At 45.4% G+C, this 18,411-nt stretch overlaps 1 protein-coding gene across 3 annotated transcripts in view; it reads right to left on the reverse strand.

Annotated features, from left to right (window-relative positions):
* The window catches only part of rgs7bpa (regulator of G protein signaling 7 binding protein a), a 73,104-nt gene that overhangs the window by 20,567 nt on the left and 34,126 nt on the right, over positions 1-18,411 (reverse strand). The window contains exon 3 of one of the 3 annotated variants that reach the window (XM_059988554.1): positions 15,131-15,136. The exons of the other annotated variants lie outside the window; for them this stretch is intronic. Within the exon in view, the coding sequence (XP_059844537.1) occupies positions 15,131-15,136 (6 nt within the window). The remainder of the gene's footprint in view (positions 1-15,130; positions 15,137-18,411) is intronic. 3 annotated transcript variants of the gene reach the window in all.

Consider the following 18,411-nt stretch of genomic DNA (forward strand, 5'->3'; position numbering starts at 1 on the left):
CGACACCCTTCATCAGGACTTTTAAGAAAAAGAGCAGTATAAAAAAGTGGAGGACGGGGTGGATCAAGAGCAAGGAGGTTTTAGGTAGATCCAACTGAGAGGGAACATTGGGCAGGTGAGAGGCAGAGAGTGGGAGTCATGTAAGAAGCAAAAGGTAATAGGTGGAAGTGACAAAGGGCTGAAGAAGACGGGATCTGGTAAGAGAAGATGGTGGACCATGGAAAACAGGGAAGGAGGAGGGGAACTGGAGGGAGGAATGTGTGGGTGATGGGCAGACCAAGAGGGTGGGGGAATGGGAAAGAGAAGGGGTGATGGGGTTGTTGGGATAAGGGATAGAGGCAGGTGGTTACAGGAAGTCAGAGAAATTAATTTTCATACTATCAGTTTGGAGACCACCACGATGGCTGGCCACCCGGAGATCCTGGCTATTACTATGGATGGAGCAAAGGTGTTTGTTGAAATAATCTCCTCATCTAGACTACAGAGTCACCATGTTCATGAACAAGGTTTGTGGTTGAATAAGTACTAGCTTCTAATAGGCTTACTTTCAATATTTATTTTGCTCTTAAATATGGTCTGAACTAAAGGATTTTGTTGCACTCAGAAACATCAGCAATAGTGAATTATTCATGTCTAGTGTCCTTAATTTAGCAAAAACACCACATGTGATTAAGAAGTGTGCTGCTGGATAACATTTGACACAAGCCTCAAGGAGATACCATGGGAGTGGTTTCAAGGGCATGGTAACTGAGTTCAGAAAAGTGAAAAGGTCTATGAATGGAATTTAAGAGCTTAGGACTTTAGCAGCTAAAAACGTGGATACCAATGTTGTTCTAAATAAACCCGTAATAATCAATAGGCCAGAAAGAGAGGAGCACAGAAATTCTGTAGGCTGTAAAGTTGGAGGTAAAAGCTAAGGAAGTTGAGGTGGATCCATAGTTCAATGTAGATCTATAGGAAGAGTAGCCAAAAATGGAATGAATCATATTCTCAACATTGTGAAAATCATAAAACAGATCTCATTGATCTACTTACAGGTCCAACACAAGATGACATTGAATTTTCTAACTTCACATTACCCAGACCCCTCTTGCTCTCCTCTCTCTCTCCTCTCTCACACACATACCCATCCGCCTGATCTCCTTCTCCCTTTGTTCAGCTTTCCTAACCGCAACTCTTTCTATCCACCAATCATCTCCTCCCAGTCAGATTCCATCTTTCACCAATCAGCTTCTTTCCCACCACTTCCCTCATATTCAAAGTTTGAAGTCCATTTATTATCAAAGCATGTATAAATTATACAACCTTGAGATGTGCTTGCTTGTAAGTAGCCATAAAGCAAGAAACCCGAAAGAACCCAATTAAAGAAAAAAAAATAAAAGACCAACAGCTGATAAGCAAAAGAAAGAAAAGAAACCACAAATCATGTAATCAATTGAAGCAAACAACAATCCAAATCAAAAATTGAGTCCTCAGATCTAAACTATAGAATAGCCCAGATTAGGCCCAAAGCATTGTTTATTGGTTCGTCAAATTAGCGGGCATGGAGCACAACAGCCGGGGCATCCTTCATAGCCTCAGCACTATATAGAGAGAGGAGAGAACATCACGGAGAATGTGAAAATGGCTCTTGCCTCCAATCCGGGCCAGTGTAAACAGCTCTACACTGGTAATCTTTCCTCTTCCCTTCAGACCTGATACAAGGACTCAATGCAAAGTATCGACTTACAACTTTTTCCTCCACAGATGCTACTTGAACTGTTGAGTTCTTCCAGAGTTCTGATCTTAGCTTCATATTCTAGCAGCTGCCATCTCCATTGTCTGCATTCATCTATTCTTACTCTTTCTGTTTGATCTTTGAAATATCCATTAACAACATTATAGTGCCAATTATCTTTTTATCAGTCTGCCATATGTGATACTTGTGAACAGTGCCCAAGTTTAAAAGCTGCATGATCCGAATCTATTGGACAATGTATCTTCCAATTTGAATCATTAAGCATTTTTCAAGGTTGAGTAGACATAATGGAAGATGTTTTAGACTACAGGGAAACTAAGGTTTGTGGAGATCAAGAAAACAAATCGAGTAGAGACTAAATATGAAAGCAGCAATGGAATGGAATGCCAGAGCAAGTAGCTGAATGATCTCCTTTTCTTTTTTATTTATGTTTTTACAGATACTGGGAAAATATTGTGCAGAATTTTACAATGGTAGCTTTATTTATGTAATTCTATTTTATATTTATATTCTACATTGAAAATTAACAACAAAAATGCTTTAAAAGCCAAGTTAGTAAAAGTAAATATTTTAAGGACTAAAGTATAACGATTAAAGACTTTCTGGAAAAGGTTTCTAGCTATTGCTGGGTGGAAGACCAAATTAATTAATATTTGGCTTTTGGTGGCTCATTATCATAATACTCTCTTCAGCAGAACAAGTTGTAACTGTTCCTTATTCACAAAGACTTCATTTTTTTGTTACATTATTCAGCATTATCCTAATTCTGTTGGTTTCCCCAATATAAGTTGTGCAATGCAAATACTATATATGAAACACAGTCTAATCAGCTCCAAATCCAATTTGTCTTATTGAATGTTCTAAGTTGGTTGAGTATAAGATGATGAGCAATCTTAGCTAGCAGCACCTGTATCTTTCAGGATCCAACTGCTGCTCCTGTTGATCAGTGGAAAAAGAAAGGAGGTCAAGAAATTTTTGAGGTATGAAAGTTATCTGCACTTCTTTGTGAAATATACAATTGAACATGGAATTCTGCACTGGTGATCCCAAACCACTTAGATATTCTAAAAGCACTTCAGTTTGCCATTTACAGATTGTTTTTATCTAACTATTTCCTACAGGCATTCCATCAACTAAAAATCTGTAGTCTGACAAATAAAGCCACAACATCCAAGTCATATAAACAAACAAAGTTATTTTGCAAACGCACATTCAGATTTGCTGCACAATAATCCTACAAAGATTTGCAAAATATATATATATGTTTAAGTTTACTTACTCCACATTGATTTTAGTTCATGAATAAAATTCTATAAGAATTGCATAACAACCTAACCAAGCCTATACAAAGCAGATGTAAGTCACTATGTTTTTGCTGTCCTAACATTGAGCCCGTAAACCCTCAGTGATGTGGCATAAGTGCTAGTGTTTTATCACATAATTAAAATGGGAGTTTATATCATACAGGAAAGTCTTGGTCACCTGTGCAAGTAAGAGGATTTCAAACTGTGATGAAGCATATCAGTTCCAAGGAGGTGAGGACTCATTCTCAGCTCTGCACAGAAGTCATCGGCCTCTCGCTTTAGGCTCTTACATTTGCACACTGCACAGTATTACACCAAGCATCTGAGTCTGTTATATCAGGGAAACAGTTCCATTTATTACAACAACCTGAAGCATGATAGATAAAATTTGGAGAGCCAGATGGGCTGTTATTCACCAAATATCAGGCTGACGTAATGATGGTTGTTCATCAGTCACTCACCTTGCTCCAGGCCAGTATCTTCTCAGTTGGGAGTCCCTACCCACTATTATCTATTAATTAATGTTCTCTGTACCAACAAGCTCAAATAGAAACTGTTAGGATAGTTCATTGACTTCCACTAGTTTTATGATTAGACATCCAATTGACTCTGATAAAAGTTTCTTATCTTTTTTGTTGTAAATATTGCTGTAAAGTACTTCATGATGTTGAGTGGAGGAAAATGAGAATGCAATTTCCTCTCAGTGTTTACCCTGTTATGGATCTGAACAGCTTACTCAAGAACAATCTGGTTTCTCCACAGGAAATGTCAAATCCCCTTTATTGACCTTCTTAAACTTTCTGAAAAATAATTACAAAATGTTGATAGCAACCTGAAAATTATTCTGAAAGTTATGATACTATTAGTAAACGTATTCCAACCAAATTACTCTGAATATTGTTAAAATACATCTCACATTTACCTCTAATTTTCTCTGGATATGAATATAATTAGTTTCAAATGCTTGTATTGGTACACAAGAGGAACTTCATAAGTGATTTATCTGGTACCTTACACTTACAATGACAGAGAAATAACAGAGGCCATTTGGTCTATCAGGTCAATGCAAGTATTCAGGGAAGCAATCCCATCAGTCCCATTACTACACCTAATATCATTCTACTTTTTGCAAATTATCCTCTTGTATATATGCCAATTAATTTCTTATTGATTCCTTTTTGGAATAAGGAGTAATTTATAGTATAAAATTAGTAATTTATAGTACCCAACTTGATTTTGGATAGTAGGAGGAAACAAAAACATTAGGAAGAAATCCACATGGTTACAAAGAAAATGTACAAACTCTGAACAGACAGCACTGAAAGTTAAGATTCAACATGATCTCTGGAGATGTAAGGCAACAGCACTAACAGCTGTGCCACCATACGGGCCTTCAGAAAGACCTCTGGAATGACAGATAAGAGGATTATGGGGTCCCATAACATGCTGATGACCGTGACTGCCATTTGGAGGATAAAATATGTGATGTTCCTATCAGGTTAATAATACTTGTCTTTGCAGAACCTCCAACAGAAATACATACCTTCCCATCTGGTAGACAATTCACTACCTTCTCCAATAGATCCTTATTTTGGGGAAAATAACCTACTTGATTCATGCAAATATATTCAAGGCTTTAAGTTGGTTTGTGCTTCATGTCATTTACAACATGTGAGTTGATATTTGCTTTATTCATTAACAACCCAGAATGCCCTCAAACATTGAAAAAGGTCCTGAAATCTTATTGTATTGGTGAAATACTGAACAAATTTAATAAGTGAAAGATCACTACATATAGCAAAAGTTCAGTTCATTAAGTATTGAAGCCTATTCAATGGCACTAAATGTTCTATATGGCTACTGACCAGAGATGACTTTTAGAATGTTAATTTTAGAAGTTTAAAGGGATATAATAATGTTACATTAGTATTTATATTGTTAGCTTTTGATCTTGACTTGCTCAAATTTCAATAAGAAGCTAACCCAAAATCCTGTTTGGACTGTATATTCGAAGTTGGATCCACTGGGTCTACTACCTCATAGCTACAATACAGAGCATTGACTCATTGGTAGGTGGCAGCAAGTGGGAATAAAAGGACCCTTTTCTGGTTGGCTGCCAGTGACTAGTGGTGTTCTGCAGGGGTTGGTGTTGTGGCCACTTCTTTTTATGCTGTATATCAATGATTTAGATGATGGAAAAGATGGCTTTGTTGCCAAGTTTGCAGATGATACAAAGAATGGTGGAGGGGCAGGTAATGTTGAGGAAACAGTAGGCTGCAGAAGGACTTCAACAGATTAGGAGAATGGGCAAGAAAGTGGCAAATGAAATACAATGTTGGAAAATGCACTTTGGTAGTTGAAATAAATGTGCAGACTATTTTCTAAATGGGGAGAAAATCCAAAAATCTGAGATGCAAAAGGGACTTGAGAGTCCTTGTGCAGAACAACCTAAAGGTTAACTTGCAGGTAGAGTCATTGGTGAGGAAAGAAAATGACATATTAGCATTAATTTCAAGAGGAATGTTTGTTAGCTCTGGATCTGTACTTGCTGTAATTTAGGAGGATGAGGAGGGATCTTATTGAATCCTTCTGAATGTTGAAAGGCCTAGACACGGTAGATGTGGAAAGGATGTTTCCCATGGTGGGGGAGTCTAGGCCAAGAGGGAACAGCCTCAGGATGGTGGGGGGGGGGGCGTCCATTTAGAACAGAGATAGGGAGAAATTTCTTTAGCCAGGGGGTAGTGAATTTGTGGAATGTATCACCACAGGAAGCTGTGGAGGCCAAGTTGTTGGGTGTGTTTAAGGCAGAGGTTGATAGGCTCTTGATTGGACATGGCATCAAAGGGGAGAAGACTGAGGAGAGGACAGAAAAAGATCAGCCATGATTGAATGTCGGCGCAGACTTGATGGGCCAAATGGCCTAAGTCTGCTCCTATGTTGTATGGTCTTATGGTCAACACTGATCTAGGTTCAGTTCTGATCTGTGTGGGATTTGCAAGTACTCCCTGTGACCTCATGGATTTCTCCAGGTCCAAAAGATGTGAGAACTAGTAGATTAATTAGCCACAATAACTGTCTCCTATATAGATGAGTGGTAAAATCTGGGTAGAATTGAGGGAAATGTGGGACAAATTAAATGAATTAGGGTAGAATTAGTGAAAAATGGGTGCTTGATGGTCAACATTGACTGTGGCTGAAGGGCCTGTTTGATGCTATTTCTTCATGACTTTATGATCCTCATATTAAGTCCGGAATAACTCTTAAAGCAATTTCTGCTACATTATCAATTCAAAGGTAACTATGTTTAAATACTGTGGCGACCCACTTCCTGGCGCATCCGAACCGACTCACAATTAGATAGCCTACGGGGGTTTGCGAGCACAGAGCTTTGGAGCCTCTGCGCCATGGGGGGCCGGTTGAGGGAGGCTTAAAAGTGAGGCTGAAGTTTTCGAATAAAGTTTTTTCCTTCGACTGCAGTTACCGACTCTGTGTCGTAATTTTAGCGCTGCGTGTAGCACACCGCTACAATTGGTGACCCCGACGGTCCAAACGATTTTTGGACCAGAAATGACCGACGCCGCCTCTGTTCATGCGGTTTCGTTGAAACTGCCGGGTTTCTGGACACAGTGCCCGGACCTATGGTTCCAGCAAGCCGAAGCCCAATTCCACGTTCGCCAGATCACCTCAGAAGACACCCGCTACTACTACGTGGTGAGCTCCCTCGACCAGGACACAGCGGCCCAGGTCGCGGAATTCGTACAGTCGCCCCCGGCAGACGGCAAGTACACGGAATTCAAAGCCCTGCTCCTCAGGACTTTCGGACTCTCACGGCGCGAGCGGGGAGCGGGCTGCCCGTTTACTGCACCTGGATGGCTTGGGCGACAGACCTCCATCGGCTTTAATGAATGAGATGTTGTCTCTGGCCGACGGACACACATGCCTCATGTTTGAGCAGGCATTCCTGGAGCAGCTGCCCGAGGACATACGCCTGCTGCTATCCGACGCGGATTTCAGTGACCCCCGGAAGGTGGCAGCCCAGGCGGACTTGCTGTGGAACACCAAAAAGGTGAGCGGGGCGTCCATCGCACAGATCTCCCAGCCACGCTCCCAGCAGCAAACCAGTCCAGGCCCGGCCGCAGAGCCCAATGAACACTGGTGCTTCTACCACCAGCGGTGGGGCGCAGAAGCCTGCCGTTGTCGCCCGCCCTGCAAGTTCCCGGGAAACGCCAGGGCCAGCCGCCGCTGATGGCTACGGCGGCTGGCCATCGGGATAGCCTCCTGTATGTGTGGGATAGAAGGTCGGGACACCGGTTTTTGGTCGATACTGGGGCTGAGATCAGCGTTTTACCTCCGACGAGTTACGACACCCGCAGCAGGGCACCGGGTCCCCCCCTGAGGGCCGTGAATGGCAGCACAGTAAGGACCTATGGCACCCGTCAGGTGCAGCTACAGTTCGGCTCCAGCCAGTTCATGTGGGACTTCACACTGGCCGCCGTAGCCCAACCGCTTCTGGGTGCGGATTTTTTGCGGGCTCACAGCCTACTGGTCGACCTGCCCAGGAAGAGACTGGTACATGCCGAGACCTTTCAGACGTTCTCCCTGGGTGCAGCCCAGTTGCCAGCCCCTCACCTCGGCTCCATCACGCTGTCCGACAACGACTTCACCAGGGTCCTGGCGGAGTTCCCATCGGTTCTGGCACCGCAGTTCACAGCGGCCATGCCCAGGCACGGCGTACAGCACCACATCCCGACCCAGGGACCACCCCTCCACGCCCGCGCTCGGCGGCTTCCCCCGGACAAGCTCCGACTGGCGAAGGAGGAGTTCCAGAGGATGGAGGAATTGGGGATCATCTGGCGGTCCGACAGCCCATGGGCCTCCCCCCTGCACATGGTGCCCAAAGCAACGGGAGGCTGGAGACCGTGCGGCGACTACCGCAGGCTGAACGAGGCTACCACACCGGACCGCTACCCTGTGCCGCACATTCAGGACTTTGCAGCAAACCTGCACGGCGCACGGATCTTCTCCAAGGTGGACCTCGTCCAAGGGTACCATCAAATCCCGATGCATCCTGACGACGTCCCCAAAACGGCTCTCATCACCCCTTTCGGCCTTTTCGAGTTCCTCCGCATGCCGTTCGGCCTGAAGAATGCCGCACAGACGTTCCAGCGGTTAATGGACGCGGTGGGACAGGACCTGGACTTTGCGTTCATCTATTTGGATGACATCCTCATAGCCAGCGGCAGTCGTCAGGAGCATCTGTCCCACCTCCGTCAACTCTGCGCCCGACTGAGTGAGTACGGTCTTACAATCAACCCCGCCAAATGCCAGTTCGGACTCGATACCATTGACTTCCTGGGCCACAGGATTACTAAAGACGGGGCAACACCTCTGCCCGCTACGGTAGATGCGGTCCGCCTCTTTCCCCCACCCACCACGATCAAAGGCCTTCAGGAATTCGTAGGTATGGTCAATTTCTACCGCCGCTTCCTCCCTTCAGCTGCCCGGATCATGCGCCCCCTGTTCGCCCTGATGTCGAGTCCGATCAAGGACATTACCTGGGATGAGGAGTCCGCCGCCGCTTTCGTTCAAACGAAGGAAGCTTTGGCGGACGCCGCAATGCTAGTACATCCCAGAATGGACGCCCCTACCGCCCTCACAGTGGACGCATCAAACACGGCAGTCGGTGGGGTGCTGGAGCAACTCATTGCAGGTCGCTGGCAACCCCTGGCGTTTTTCAGCAAACACCTGCGGCCACCCGAGCTCAAGTACAGTGCTTTCGACCGGGAACTGTTGGCGCTCTACCTGGCAATCCGGCATTTCAGGTACTTCCTAGAAGGTCGGCCCTTCACCGCGTTCACGGACCACAAACCGCTTACCTTTGCGTTTACGAAAGCGTCCGACCCCTGGTCGTCCCGCCAGCAACGCCACCTGTCCTACATCTCTGAATACACGACGGATGTCTGGCACGTCTCGGGTAAGGACAATGTCGTGGCAGATGCGCTCTCTCGCCCTACCGTTCATGCCCTTTCCCAAGGGGTAGACTTTGAGGCACTGGCAGAGGCGCAGCAGGCGGATGAGGAGATCCCGAGTTACAGAACCGCAGTCTCCGGTTTGCAGCTCCAGGACCTCCCCGTAGGCCCAGGTGAGAGGACCCTACTCTGTGACGTCGCCACCGGCCAGCCCCGTCCAGTCGTCCCGACAGCATGGCGGCGCCGAGTTTCCGACTCCATTCATAACTTGGCACATCCCTCCATCTGGACAACTGTCCGGATGGCTTCCAGCAGGTTCGTTTGGCACAGACTCCGCAAACAGGTCAGTGAATGGGCCAAAACATGCATGCACTGCCAGACGGCCAAGGTGCAGCGGCACACCAAAGCCCCACCGCAGCAGTTCCATCCCGCCCACCGGCGTTTCTACCACATTCATGTGGATATCGTGGGCCCCCTGCCAGTGTCGCGGAGAGCGCGGCACCTCCTGACTATTGTGGACCGGTTCACAAGATTGCCAGAGGCGGTCCTGCTCACCGACACCACCTCCGAATCTTGCGCCCGAGCCCTGATCGCCACCTGGAAATCTCGCTTTGGTGTACCTGCCCACATTACCTCCGACAGAGGCGCCCAGTTCACCTCCAGCCTGTGGTCAGCTATGGCCAGCCTTTTGGGGACTCAGCTGCAGCACACAACTGCCTACCACCCACAGTCGAACGGGCTAGTGGAGCGTTTCCACTGTCACCTGAAGTCGGCCCTCATGGCCCGCCTGCGAGGAGCCAACTGGGCAGACGAGCTTCCCTGGGTCCTACTCGGCATCCGCACAGCGCCCAAGGACGACCTGCACGCCTCGTCGGCCGAGTTGGTATACGGCGCGCCCCTGGTCATCCCCGGGGTTCCTACCAGCCCCAAGGGGGCAAGAGGAAGAACCCGCAGCAGTCCCGGGCAGACTACGCGAGAAGCTCGGTAACCTGGCCCCCATACCCACTTCACAGCACGGGCGGCACCCGACCTGCGTACCCAAAGACCTACAGAACTGTAAGTTTGTGTTTGTACGAAGGGGCGGGCATCGGCCGCCGCTGCAGCGGCCATACGAGGGGCCGTTTATGGTGCTCCAGAACAACGGGTCCACGTTCGTGCTGGACGTTGGGGGGAAAGAGGAGGTTTTCACGGTGGACCGCCTCAAACCGGCCCATGTGGACCTGGCGCAACCGGCCGAGTTTCCGGCGCCTCAGCGCAGAGGCCGACCTCCCAAGCAGGTTCTGGCCCAGACTGTGGACATTGGGGGGGTGTATCGCCGGTTCTGGGGGGGGGGGGGGTTATGTGGCAACCCATTTCCTGGCGCATCCGAACCGACTCACAATTAGATAGCCTACGGGGGTTTGCGAGCACAGAGCTTTGGAGCCTCTGTGCCATGGGGGGCCGGTTGAGGGAGGCTTAAAAGTGAGGCTGAAGTTTTCGAATAAAGTTTTTTCCTTCGACTGCAGTTACTGACTCCGTGTCGTAATTTTAGCGCTGCGTGTAGCACACCGCTACAATACTATCTTTTCTGTGGAACTCCTAACTTCTTAGTATGAGAGAATAAAGAGCAGCTGTTTTGCAATTAGTTTTAAGTCTAGGATAGAGTAAGGTTTTAAACTTGCACTCACTACCATGATAGATCAATAATTTACAAAAGCACCTAAGTGGAATATTGTGGAAGCAGCCAAGTGGCCCAAGATGGAGCTGGTGAAACACAGAGATTTTTCGGACAGCTAACAAAACTACCAACTATTCTACTAAATATAACTTTTTCTGGTCTTTGATCACTGCAATCCATAGCCCAAATTTCCGTTTGGGAGCTGTGCATTCAAATCATTTGTATGACCTGGCATTTTTGTGGTATCCTGAAGAATTCAGCAAATTGGACTCTTGATAAGGCAGGTACAGCTACAGTGATCGTTGCTGGACCGGATTTGGAGCCGGAATGAAACTTCAGACCAGATTGAAGTTGTGCAGTCCAGACCCCAGAGTGCAAAATGAACCGATATTTAGCCAATTTAAGTGCCAAGCCGAACAAACCGGTGTTCAGTTCACTGATGCATGAGGTTTTACTCACCTCAGCGCTGAACTGACCCTACAGCTGTGGCCTGCAGCCATTGGTACTCACCTCAGTACTGAACTGGCTCCATGACTGTGGACTCACTTTTGGAGACTCTGCAGTTATTGTTCTGTGTATTTTTTTTAACTTACTGGCTGCACTATTTGTTTTTTGATTGTCTTTGTGATGTGAAGCTTTTCATGGATTCTATTGTGTTTCTTTGTTTTGTGGCTGCCTGCAAGAAGATGAACCTTAAGATTGTGTATGGTTGAATTGACTATTACTTACATCCTTCATTTTCATGAGGAGTAAAAATCTTTGTTATGCCTCCATCTAAATGTGCAATGTTCAATTTATAGTAAATTATAATAAATACTATGTACAGCAAAATAACATAGAAATACAGTTGTGTCAGCATGATCATTCTGATGTCCTGTTGGAAGACGCTGCACTGGAGCCTGTTGGTTCTGACTTTTATGCTGTAGTATCATTTCCTGGATGATAGCTGGAACAGTTTGTGATTGGGGTGACTCAATTCCCCAATGATTCTTTGGTCCCTTTTTTGCACACCTGTCTTTGTAAATGTCCTGAATAGTGGGAAGTTCACATCGACAGATGCACTGGGCTGTCCACACCACTCTCTGCAGAATCCTATGATTAAAGGAAGTACAGTTCCCATACCAGGCAGTGATGCAGCCAGTCAGGATGCTCTCAATTGTACCCCTGTAGAAAGTTCTTAGGATTTGGGGGCCCATACCAAGCTTCTTCAACCGTCTGAGGTGAAAGGGGTGCTGTTGTGCCTTTTTCACCACACAGCCAGTATGTATAGATCACGTGAGATCCTCGGTGATGTGTATGCTGAAGAATTTAAAGCTGTTCACCCTCTCAGCCCCAGGTCCATTGATGTCAATAGGGGTTAGCCTGTCTCCATTCCTCCTCTAGTCCACAATCATCTCCTTTGCCTTTGCGACATTGAGGGAAAGGTTGTTTTCTTCATACCACTGTGTCAAGGTGATGACTTCTTCTCTGTAGGCTGCCTCATTATTATTTGAGATTAGGCCAATCAGTGTAGTATCATCAGCAAATTTAATTACCAGATTGGAGCTGTGGGTGGTGACACAGTCATGGGTATACAGAGGGTAAAGGAGGGGGCTTAGTACACAGCCTTGTTTTGAGGGTCAGAGGGGCAGAGGTGAGGGAGCCCACTCTTAATACCTGCCAGTGATCCGACAGGAAGTCCAGGCAGGTGTTCACACAGGGTGAAGGCCGAGGTCTCTGAGCTTCTTGTTGAGCCTGGAGGGAATTATGGTGTTGAATGCTGAACTGTAGTCCAAGAAGAGCATTCTCACATAAGCATCCTTCTTCTCCAGATGTGTAAGGACGGTATGTAGAGCTGTGGCTATTGTCGATCAGTTGTGTTAGCAGGCAAATTGTAGGGGGTCCACTGTGGGTGGTAACATGCTGCAGATGTAGTCCTTGACCAGCCTCTCAAAGGATTTGCTTATTATTGAGGTGAGTGCAACAGGATGCCAGTCATTCAGACATGTTACCTTGGTCTTTTAGGTACAGGAAGAATGGTGGATGTTTTGAAACAGGATGGGAATCTACATCGGGGGATGGAGAGGTTAAAAATGTCTGTAAACACACCTGCCCGTTGTGCCACGCACACTGTGAGTACCCGCCCTGGGATGCCGTCCGATCCCACAGCCTTGCATCTTGTCATCTTGTTGGAAACACCTGCGTACTTCAGCCTCAGAAATGACCAAGCTACCGGTCACACCAGCTGTAGCTCTCCTCAGGGGTCAGTGTTGGCAATATTGAATTGAGCGTAAAAAAATTTTAGCTTATCTGGGAGAGAGGCAGTGATGTTAGAAGCTACACTGCATTTAGTTTTGAAGAAGTCTGCGATGGTGTGCAAATCTTGCCATAAGCTGCGTGTGATGTTGGTGGACAGAATGACTTTGTGCAGATCATAGCTGCATTTCCCAAGTTCCTGCTGGTTACAGGCAATGTAAGCTCTGTCTCACATGGCAAGTGTTGCTTGTAAGGAACTGCTGAACCAGAGTTTCTGGTTTGGCTAGACCCTGACCAATTTCTGGGGGACATCCTTGATGCACTTCTGGCCGAAACTCTTGACCCCTTCTGTAAACTCAGAGACTTCCACATCATAGAAGACATTCCAGTCGATGTCAACAAAGCAGTCCTGTAGCATGAAGGCCGATTGGTTGGACCAACAGTGGACAGTTTTAACTATGACTGCCTCTTGTTTCAACTTCTGCCTGTAGTTTGGCAGCAGCAAGATAGGGGAGTGATCAGATTTTCCAAATTGAGGGGGGTGGTAAGTGTTGCGGAAGGGAAAGTAGCAGTGGTCGAGTATGCTATCTCCCCATGTGCTCACCTGGATGTATTGACAAAGCTTTGAAGACAAACACTCCATGTTTGTCACACCAGGGCCACAGGAAACAGACAAGTGGGTCATGGTTAGGAGAGGGAAGGGGAAGAGTCAGGTACTAGAAAGTACCCCAGTGGCTGTACCCCTTGACAATACTGTTTGAGTACTGTTGGGGGAGGTGACAGCCTACTTGGGGGAAACAACAGTGGCCATGCCTCCGGCACAGAGTCTGGCCCTGTAGCTCAGTAGGGTAGGGAAAGGAAGAGGAAGGCAGTAGTAATAGGGGACTTGATAGTTAGGGGGTCAGATAGGCGATTCTGTGGACGCAGTCAGGAGACCCAGATGGTAGTTTGCTTCCCTGGTGCTAGGGTCCAGGATGTTTCTGATCGTCCAAGATATCCTGAAATGGGCTTAGGAGCCAGAGGTTGTGGTACAGATATGTACCAATGACATAGGTAGGAAATGGGAAGAGGTCCTGAAACGAGAGTATAGGGAGTTAGGAACGGAGTTGAGAAGAAGGACTGCAAAGGTAGTAATCTCGGGATTACTGCCTGTGCCACGCGACAGTGAGAGTAGGAAATGGAATGAGGTGAAGAATAAATGCGTGGCTGAGGGATTGGAGCAGGGGGCAGGGATTCAAGTTTCTGGATCATTGGGAGCTCTTTTGGGGCAGGTGTGACCTGTACAAGAAGGGCGGGTTGCACTTGAATCCTAGGGGGACCAATATCCTGACGGGGAGACTTTAAACTAGAATGGTTGAGGGGTGGGAATCAAATTGAAGAGACTAGGAGAGAGGAGGTTGTTCATAAATAGAGAAAAATAGTAGACAGTGTGTGAGGGAGGATAGGCAGGTGATAGTGAAGGGGAGCACTCAGACCGAAGATGTAGGGGAGAAGGAAGAAAAAGATAGTAAAGTTGTTTGCACCGTTAGGGATAAACAGAGAGTAAGAGGTGGAGAATTTCTTAAATACATCTATTTTAATGCTTGGAGCATTGTAAGAAAGGTGGATGAGCTGAGAGCATGGATTGATACCTGGAAATATGATGTTGTAGCTATTAGTGAAACATGGTTGCAGGAGGGGTGTGATTGGCAACTAAATATTCCTGCATTTCGTTGCTTCAGGTGTGATAGAATCGGAGGGGCAAGAGGGGGAAGTGTTGTATTGCTTGTCAGAGAAGATATTACAGCGGTGCTTTGGCAGGATATATTAGAGGACTTGTCTAGGGAGACTATTTGGGTGGAATTGAAGAATGGGAAAGGTGTAGTAACACTTATAGGGGTGTATTATATGGGTGCTTCCTAATGGGGAGCAAGAATTGGAGGAGCAAATTTGTAAGGAGATAGCAGATATTTGTAGGTTGTGATTGTGGGAGATTTTAATTTTCCACACATAGACTGGGAAGCCCATTCTGTAAAAGGGCTGGATGGTTTGGAGTTTGTAAAATGTGTGCAGGATAGTTTTTTGCAGCAATACATAGAGGTACCAACTGGAGAAGGGGCAGTGTTGGACCTCCTGTTAATCAATGAGATAGGTCAGGTGACAGAGGTATGTTTTGGGGAGCACTTCAGGTCCAGTGATCACAATGCCATTAGTTTCAATATAATTATGGAGAAGGATAGGACTGGACCCAGAGCTGAGATTCTTGATTGGAGAAAGCCTAACTTTGAGGAGATGCGAAAGGATTTAGAAGGAATGGATTGGGACAATTTGTTTTATGGGAAGGATGTAATAGAGAAATGGAGGTCATTTAAAGGTGAAATTATGAGGGTACAGAATCTTTAGGTTCCTGTTAGGTTGAAAGGAAAGGTTAAAAGTTTGAGAGAGCCATGGTTTCAAGGGATATTGGAAACTTGTTTTGGAAAAGTCTCCGGCTCCTGACAGGATCTTCCCTAGGGCCTTGAGGGAAGTTAGTGTAGAAAACGCAGGGGCTCTAACAGAAATATTTCAAATGTCATTAGAAACGGGGATGGTGCTGGAGGATTGGCAGATTGCTCATGGGGTTCCATTGCTTAAAAAGGGTTCTAAGAGTAAACCTAGCAATTATCGGCCTGTAAGTTTGATGTCAGTGGTGGGTAAATTAATGGAAAGTATTATTAGAGAAGGTATATATAATTATCTGGATAGACAGAGTCTGATTAGGAACAGTCAGCATGGATTTGTGCGTGGAAGGTCATGTTTGACAAATCTTATTGAATTTTTTGAAGAGGTTGCAAGGAAAGTTGACGAGGGTAAAGCAGTGGATGTTGTCTATATGGACTTCAGTAAGGCCTTTGACAAGGTTCCACATGGAAGGTTAGTTAGGAAGGTTCAATCGTTAGGTATTAATATTGAAGTAGTAAAATGGATTCAACAATGGCTAGATGGGAGATACCAGAGAGTAGTGGTGGATAATTGTTTGTCAGGTTGGAGGCCAGTGACTAGTGATGTGCCTCAGGGATCTGTACTGGGTCCAGTGTTGTTTGTCATATACATTAATGATCTGGATGATGGGATGGTAAATTGGATTAGTAAGTATGCAGATGATACTAAGATAGGTGGTGTTGTGGATAATGAAGTAGGTTTTCAAAGCTTGCAGAGGGATTTAGGCCAGTTAGAAGAGTGGGCTGAAAGATGGCAGATGGAGTTTAATGCTGATAAGTGTGAGGTGCGACATTTTGGTAGGACTAATCAAAATAGGACATACATGGTAAATGGTAGGGCACTGAGGAATGCAGTAGAACAGAGTAATCTAAGAATAATGGTGCACAGTTCCCTGAAGGTGGAATCTCATGTGGATAGGGTGGTGAAGAAAGCTCTTGGTATGCTGGCCTTTATAAATTGGAGCATTGAGTATCGGAGTTGGGATGTAATGTTAAAATTCTACAAGGCATTGGTGAGGCCAAATTTGGAGTATTGTGTACAGTTCTGGTCACTGAATTATAGGAAAGATGTCAACAAATTAGAGAGAGTACAGAGGAGATTTACTAGAATGTTGCCTGGGTTTCAGCACCTAAGTTACAGAGAAAGGTTGAGCAAGTTAGGTCTTTATTCTTTGGAGCGTAGAAGGTTGAGGGGGGACTTGATAGAGGCATTTAAGATTATGAGGGGGATAGATAGAGTTGACATGGATAGGCTTTTCCCACTGAGAGTAGGGGAGCTTCAAACAAGAGGACATGAGTTGAGAGTTAAGGGGCAAAAGTTTAAGGGTAACACAATGGGGAACTTCTTCACTCAGAGAGTGGTAGCTGTGTGGAACGAGCTTCCAGTAGAAGTGGTAGAGGCAGGTTCAATATTGTCATTTTAAAAAAATTGGATAGGTAATGGACAGGAAAGGAATGGAGGGTTAAGGGCTGAGTGCAGGTCGGTGGGACTAGGTGAGAGTAAGTACTCGGCTTGGACTAGAAAGGCCAAGATGGCCTGTCTCCATGCTGTAATTGTTATATGATTATATATGCTATATAGTTATAGTGTACTTAATATCAGTGTACAGCAAAAATAGCTACCAACCTTTCAAAACAACAGGTATGTTAACAGTAACAATCCCATGCTGTAAACAGAGCTCAATCATTCTACAATTGAGAATTCTGAATTAATATTGAAGGAGCAGAATAATTTTCTCAAAAGCAAATTTTGTTTGGGCATCATGTTTTTTCAAGAAAGTAGCAGAGAGGGTTGATGAAAGTTATATTGTAGATATATGTGCATATGTTTGAATTTTCAGGAGACTTCTGATAGAAACCCACATAAGAGACTGGTTAGCAAAATTGAAGTCCAAGGGAGAAAGAAAGTCAGTGGAAGCAGATAAGAAACTGGCCTAAGAATAGAAAGCAGCAAGTGGTGGTAAATGGATGTTTTTTCCAGACACAGAATGATAAGCAGTAATGTTCCCAGATGGTCAGTGCTGGGCTCTGCTATTTTGGGTACAGTGCAAACATGATAGAACTTACTTCATTACATTGGAGTTTTGGATATACTGTGAGTGTTACCATATCCCCCATGATGGGTGTTCATTTATACCAGCATCACAGGAAGGCAGAAATATTCTAGCAGAGTAGTACGCACCTTTATTAAAGGAAGTCATACCAATGTACAATGTCCTGGGTATGTTACTCAAAATGGCCTCTTTGGTTTGTTACAAGTAGGAATGTTTCTTTGTCGGATAAGTGTTTCTCTCGCCGTTGTTTGACTTTAGAATGGCTGATACGGTAATTGTATTCATTTGTTAATCAATGGGGAATGTCATTGTGTCTTGCGATGCTGGGAACTTGGGGGAGGGGTTTTCGCGGGTTTTTTGGGAGAGGCCGAGGAAGACGCTGAGGAAGGTGGACGTGTGCTGGACTGCTCGTAAGACCACCGGGGTGGTCCCAGGTGCGACGGCCGGATGGGTCGATTGGTTCGTTGATTGAGCTCCAACGAGTGCACTAAACAGACTGAACTTTGATAAGTTGGCGCCTTTTGTTTTTTTCCTTGTGTGTATGTATATATAGTATTGCCTACTATTTTTTTAATTTTAGTAAACACTTTAAAGTGTATTTCATAACGGTATTTGTTGTGGGTTTGATACTGTTGGCGGGCGCGAGGCATTAACTCGATTCTCACAGCACCTGCGTGTACGGGAGGTGTGTTGGAGAGTGGCTGGATCTCCTTTTTCCCCTAGACATATACCAGCCTGTTGGGTAAGGGTTACACCAATAATTCTGAGAAGGGAGTAGCAGTTTCTGGAAAATGATTGTCTATCTGGTGCTGTAGATTTATTCCACAAATCATAGATGTGAGGTACAGCTATAGAAATTCATAGCAGAGAATGAAGCTTTAACTCGAAGAAATTGTACTGTATTATAACATATTTAAAAAGTTTCCAAGATCAAGTAAATGTTTGTTTCACTTACCATTAATTCATACAGCATCAAACAATAGCTCTTCCCACTC

Source organism: Hypanus sabinus, chromosome 14 (assembly GCF_030144855.1).
Source record: "Hypanus sabinus isolate sHypSab1 chromosome 14, sHypSab1.hap1, whole genome shotgun sequence".
Lineage (NCBI taxonomy): Eukaryota > Metazoa > Chordata > Chondrichthyes > Myliobatiformes > Dasyatidae > Hypanus > Hypanus sabinus.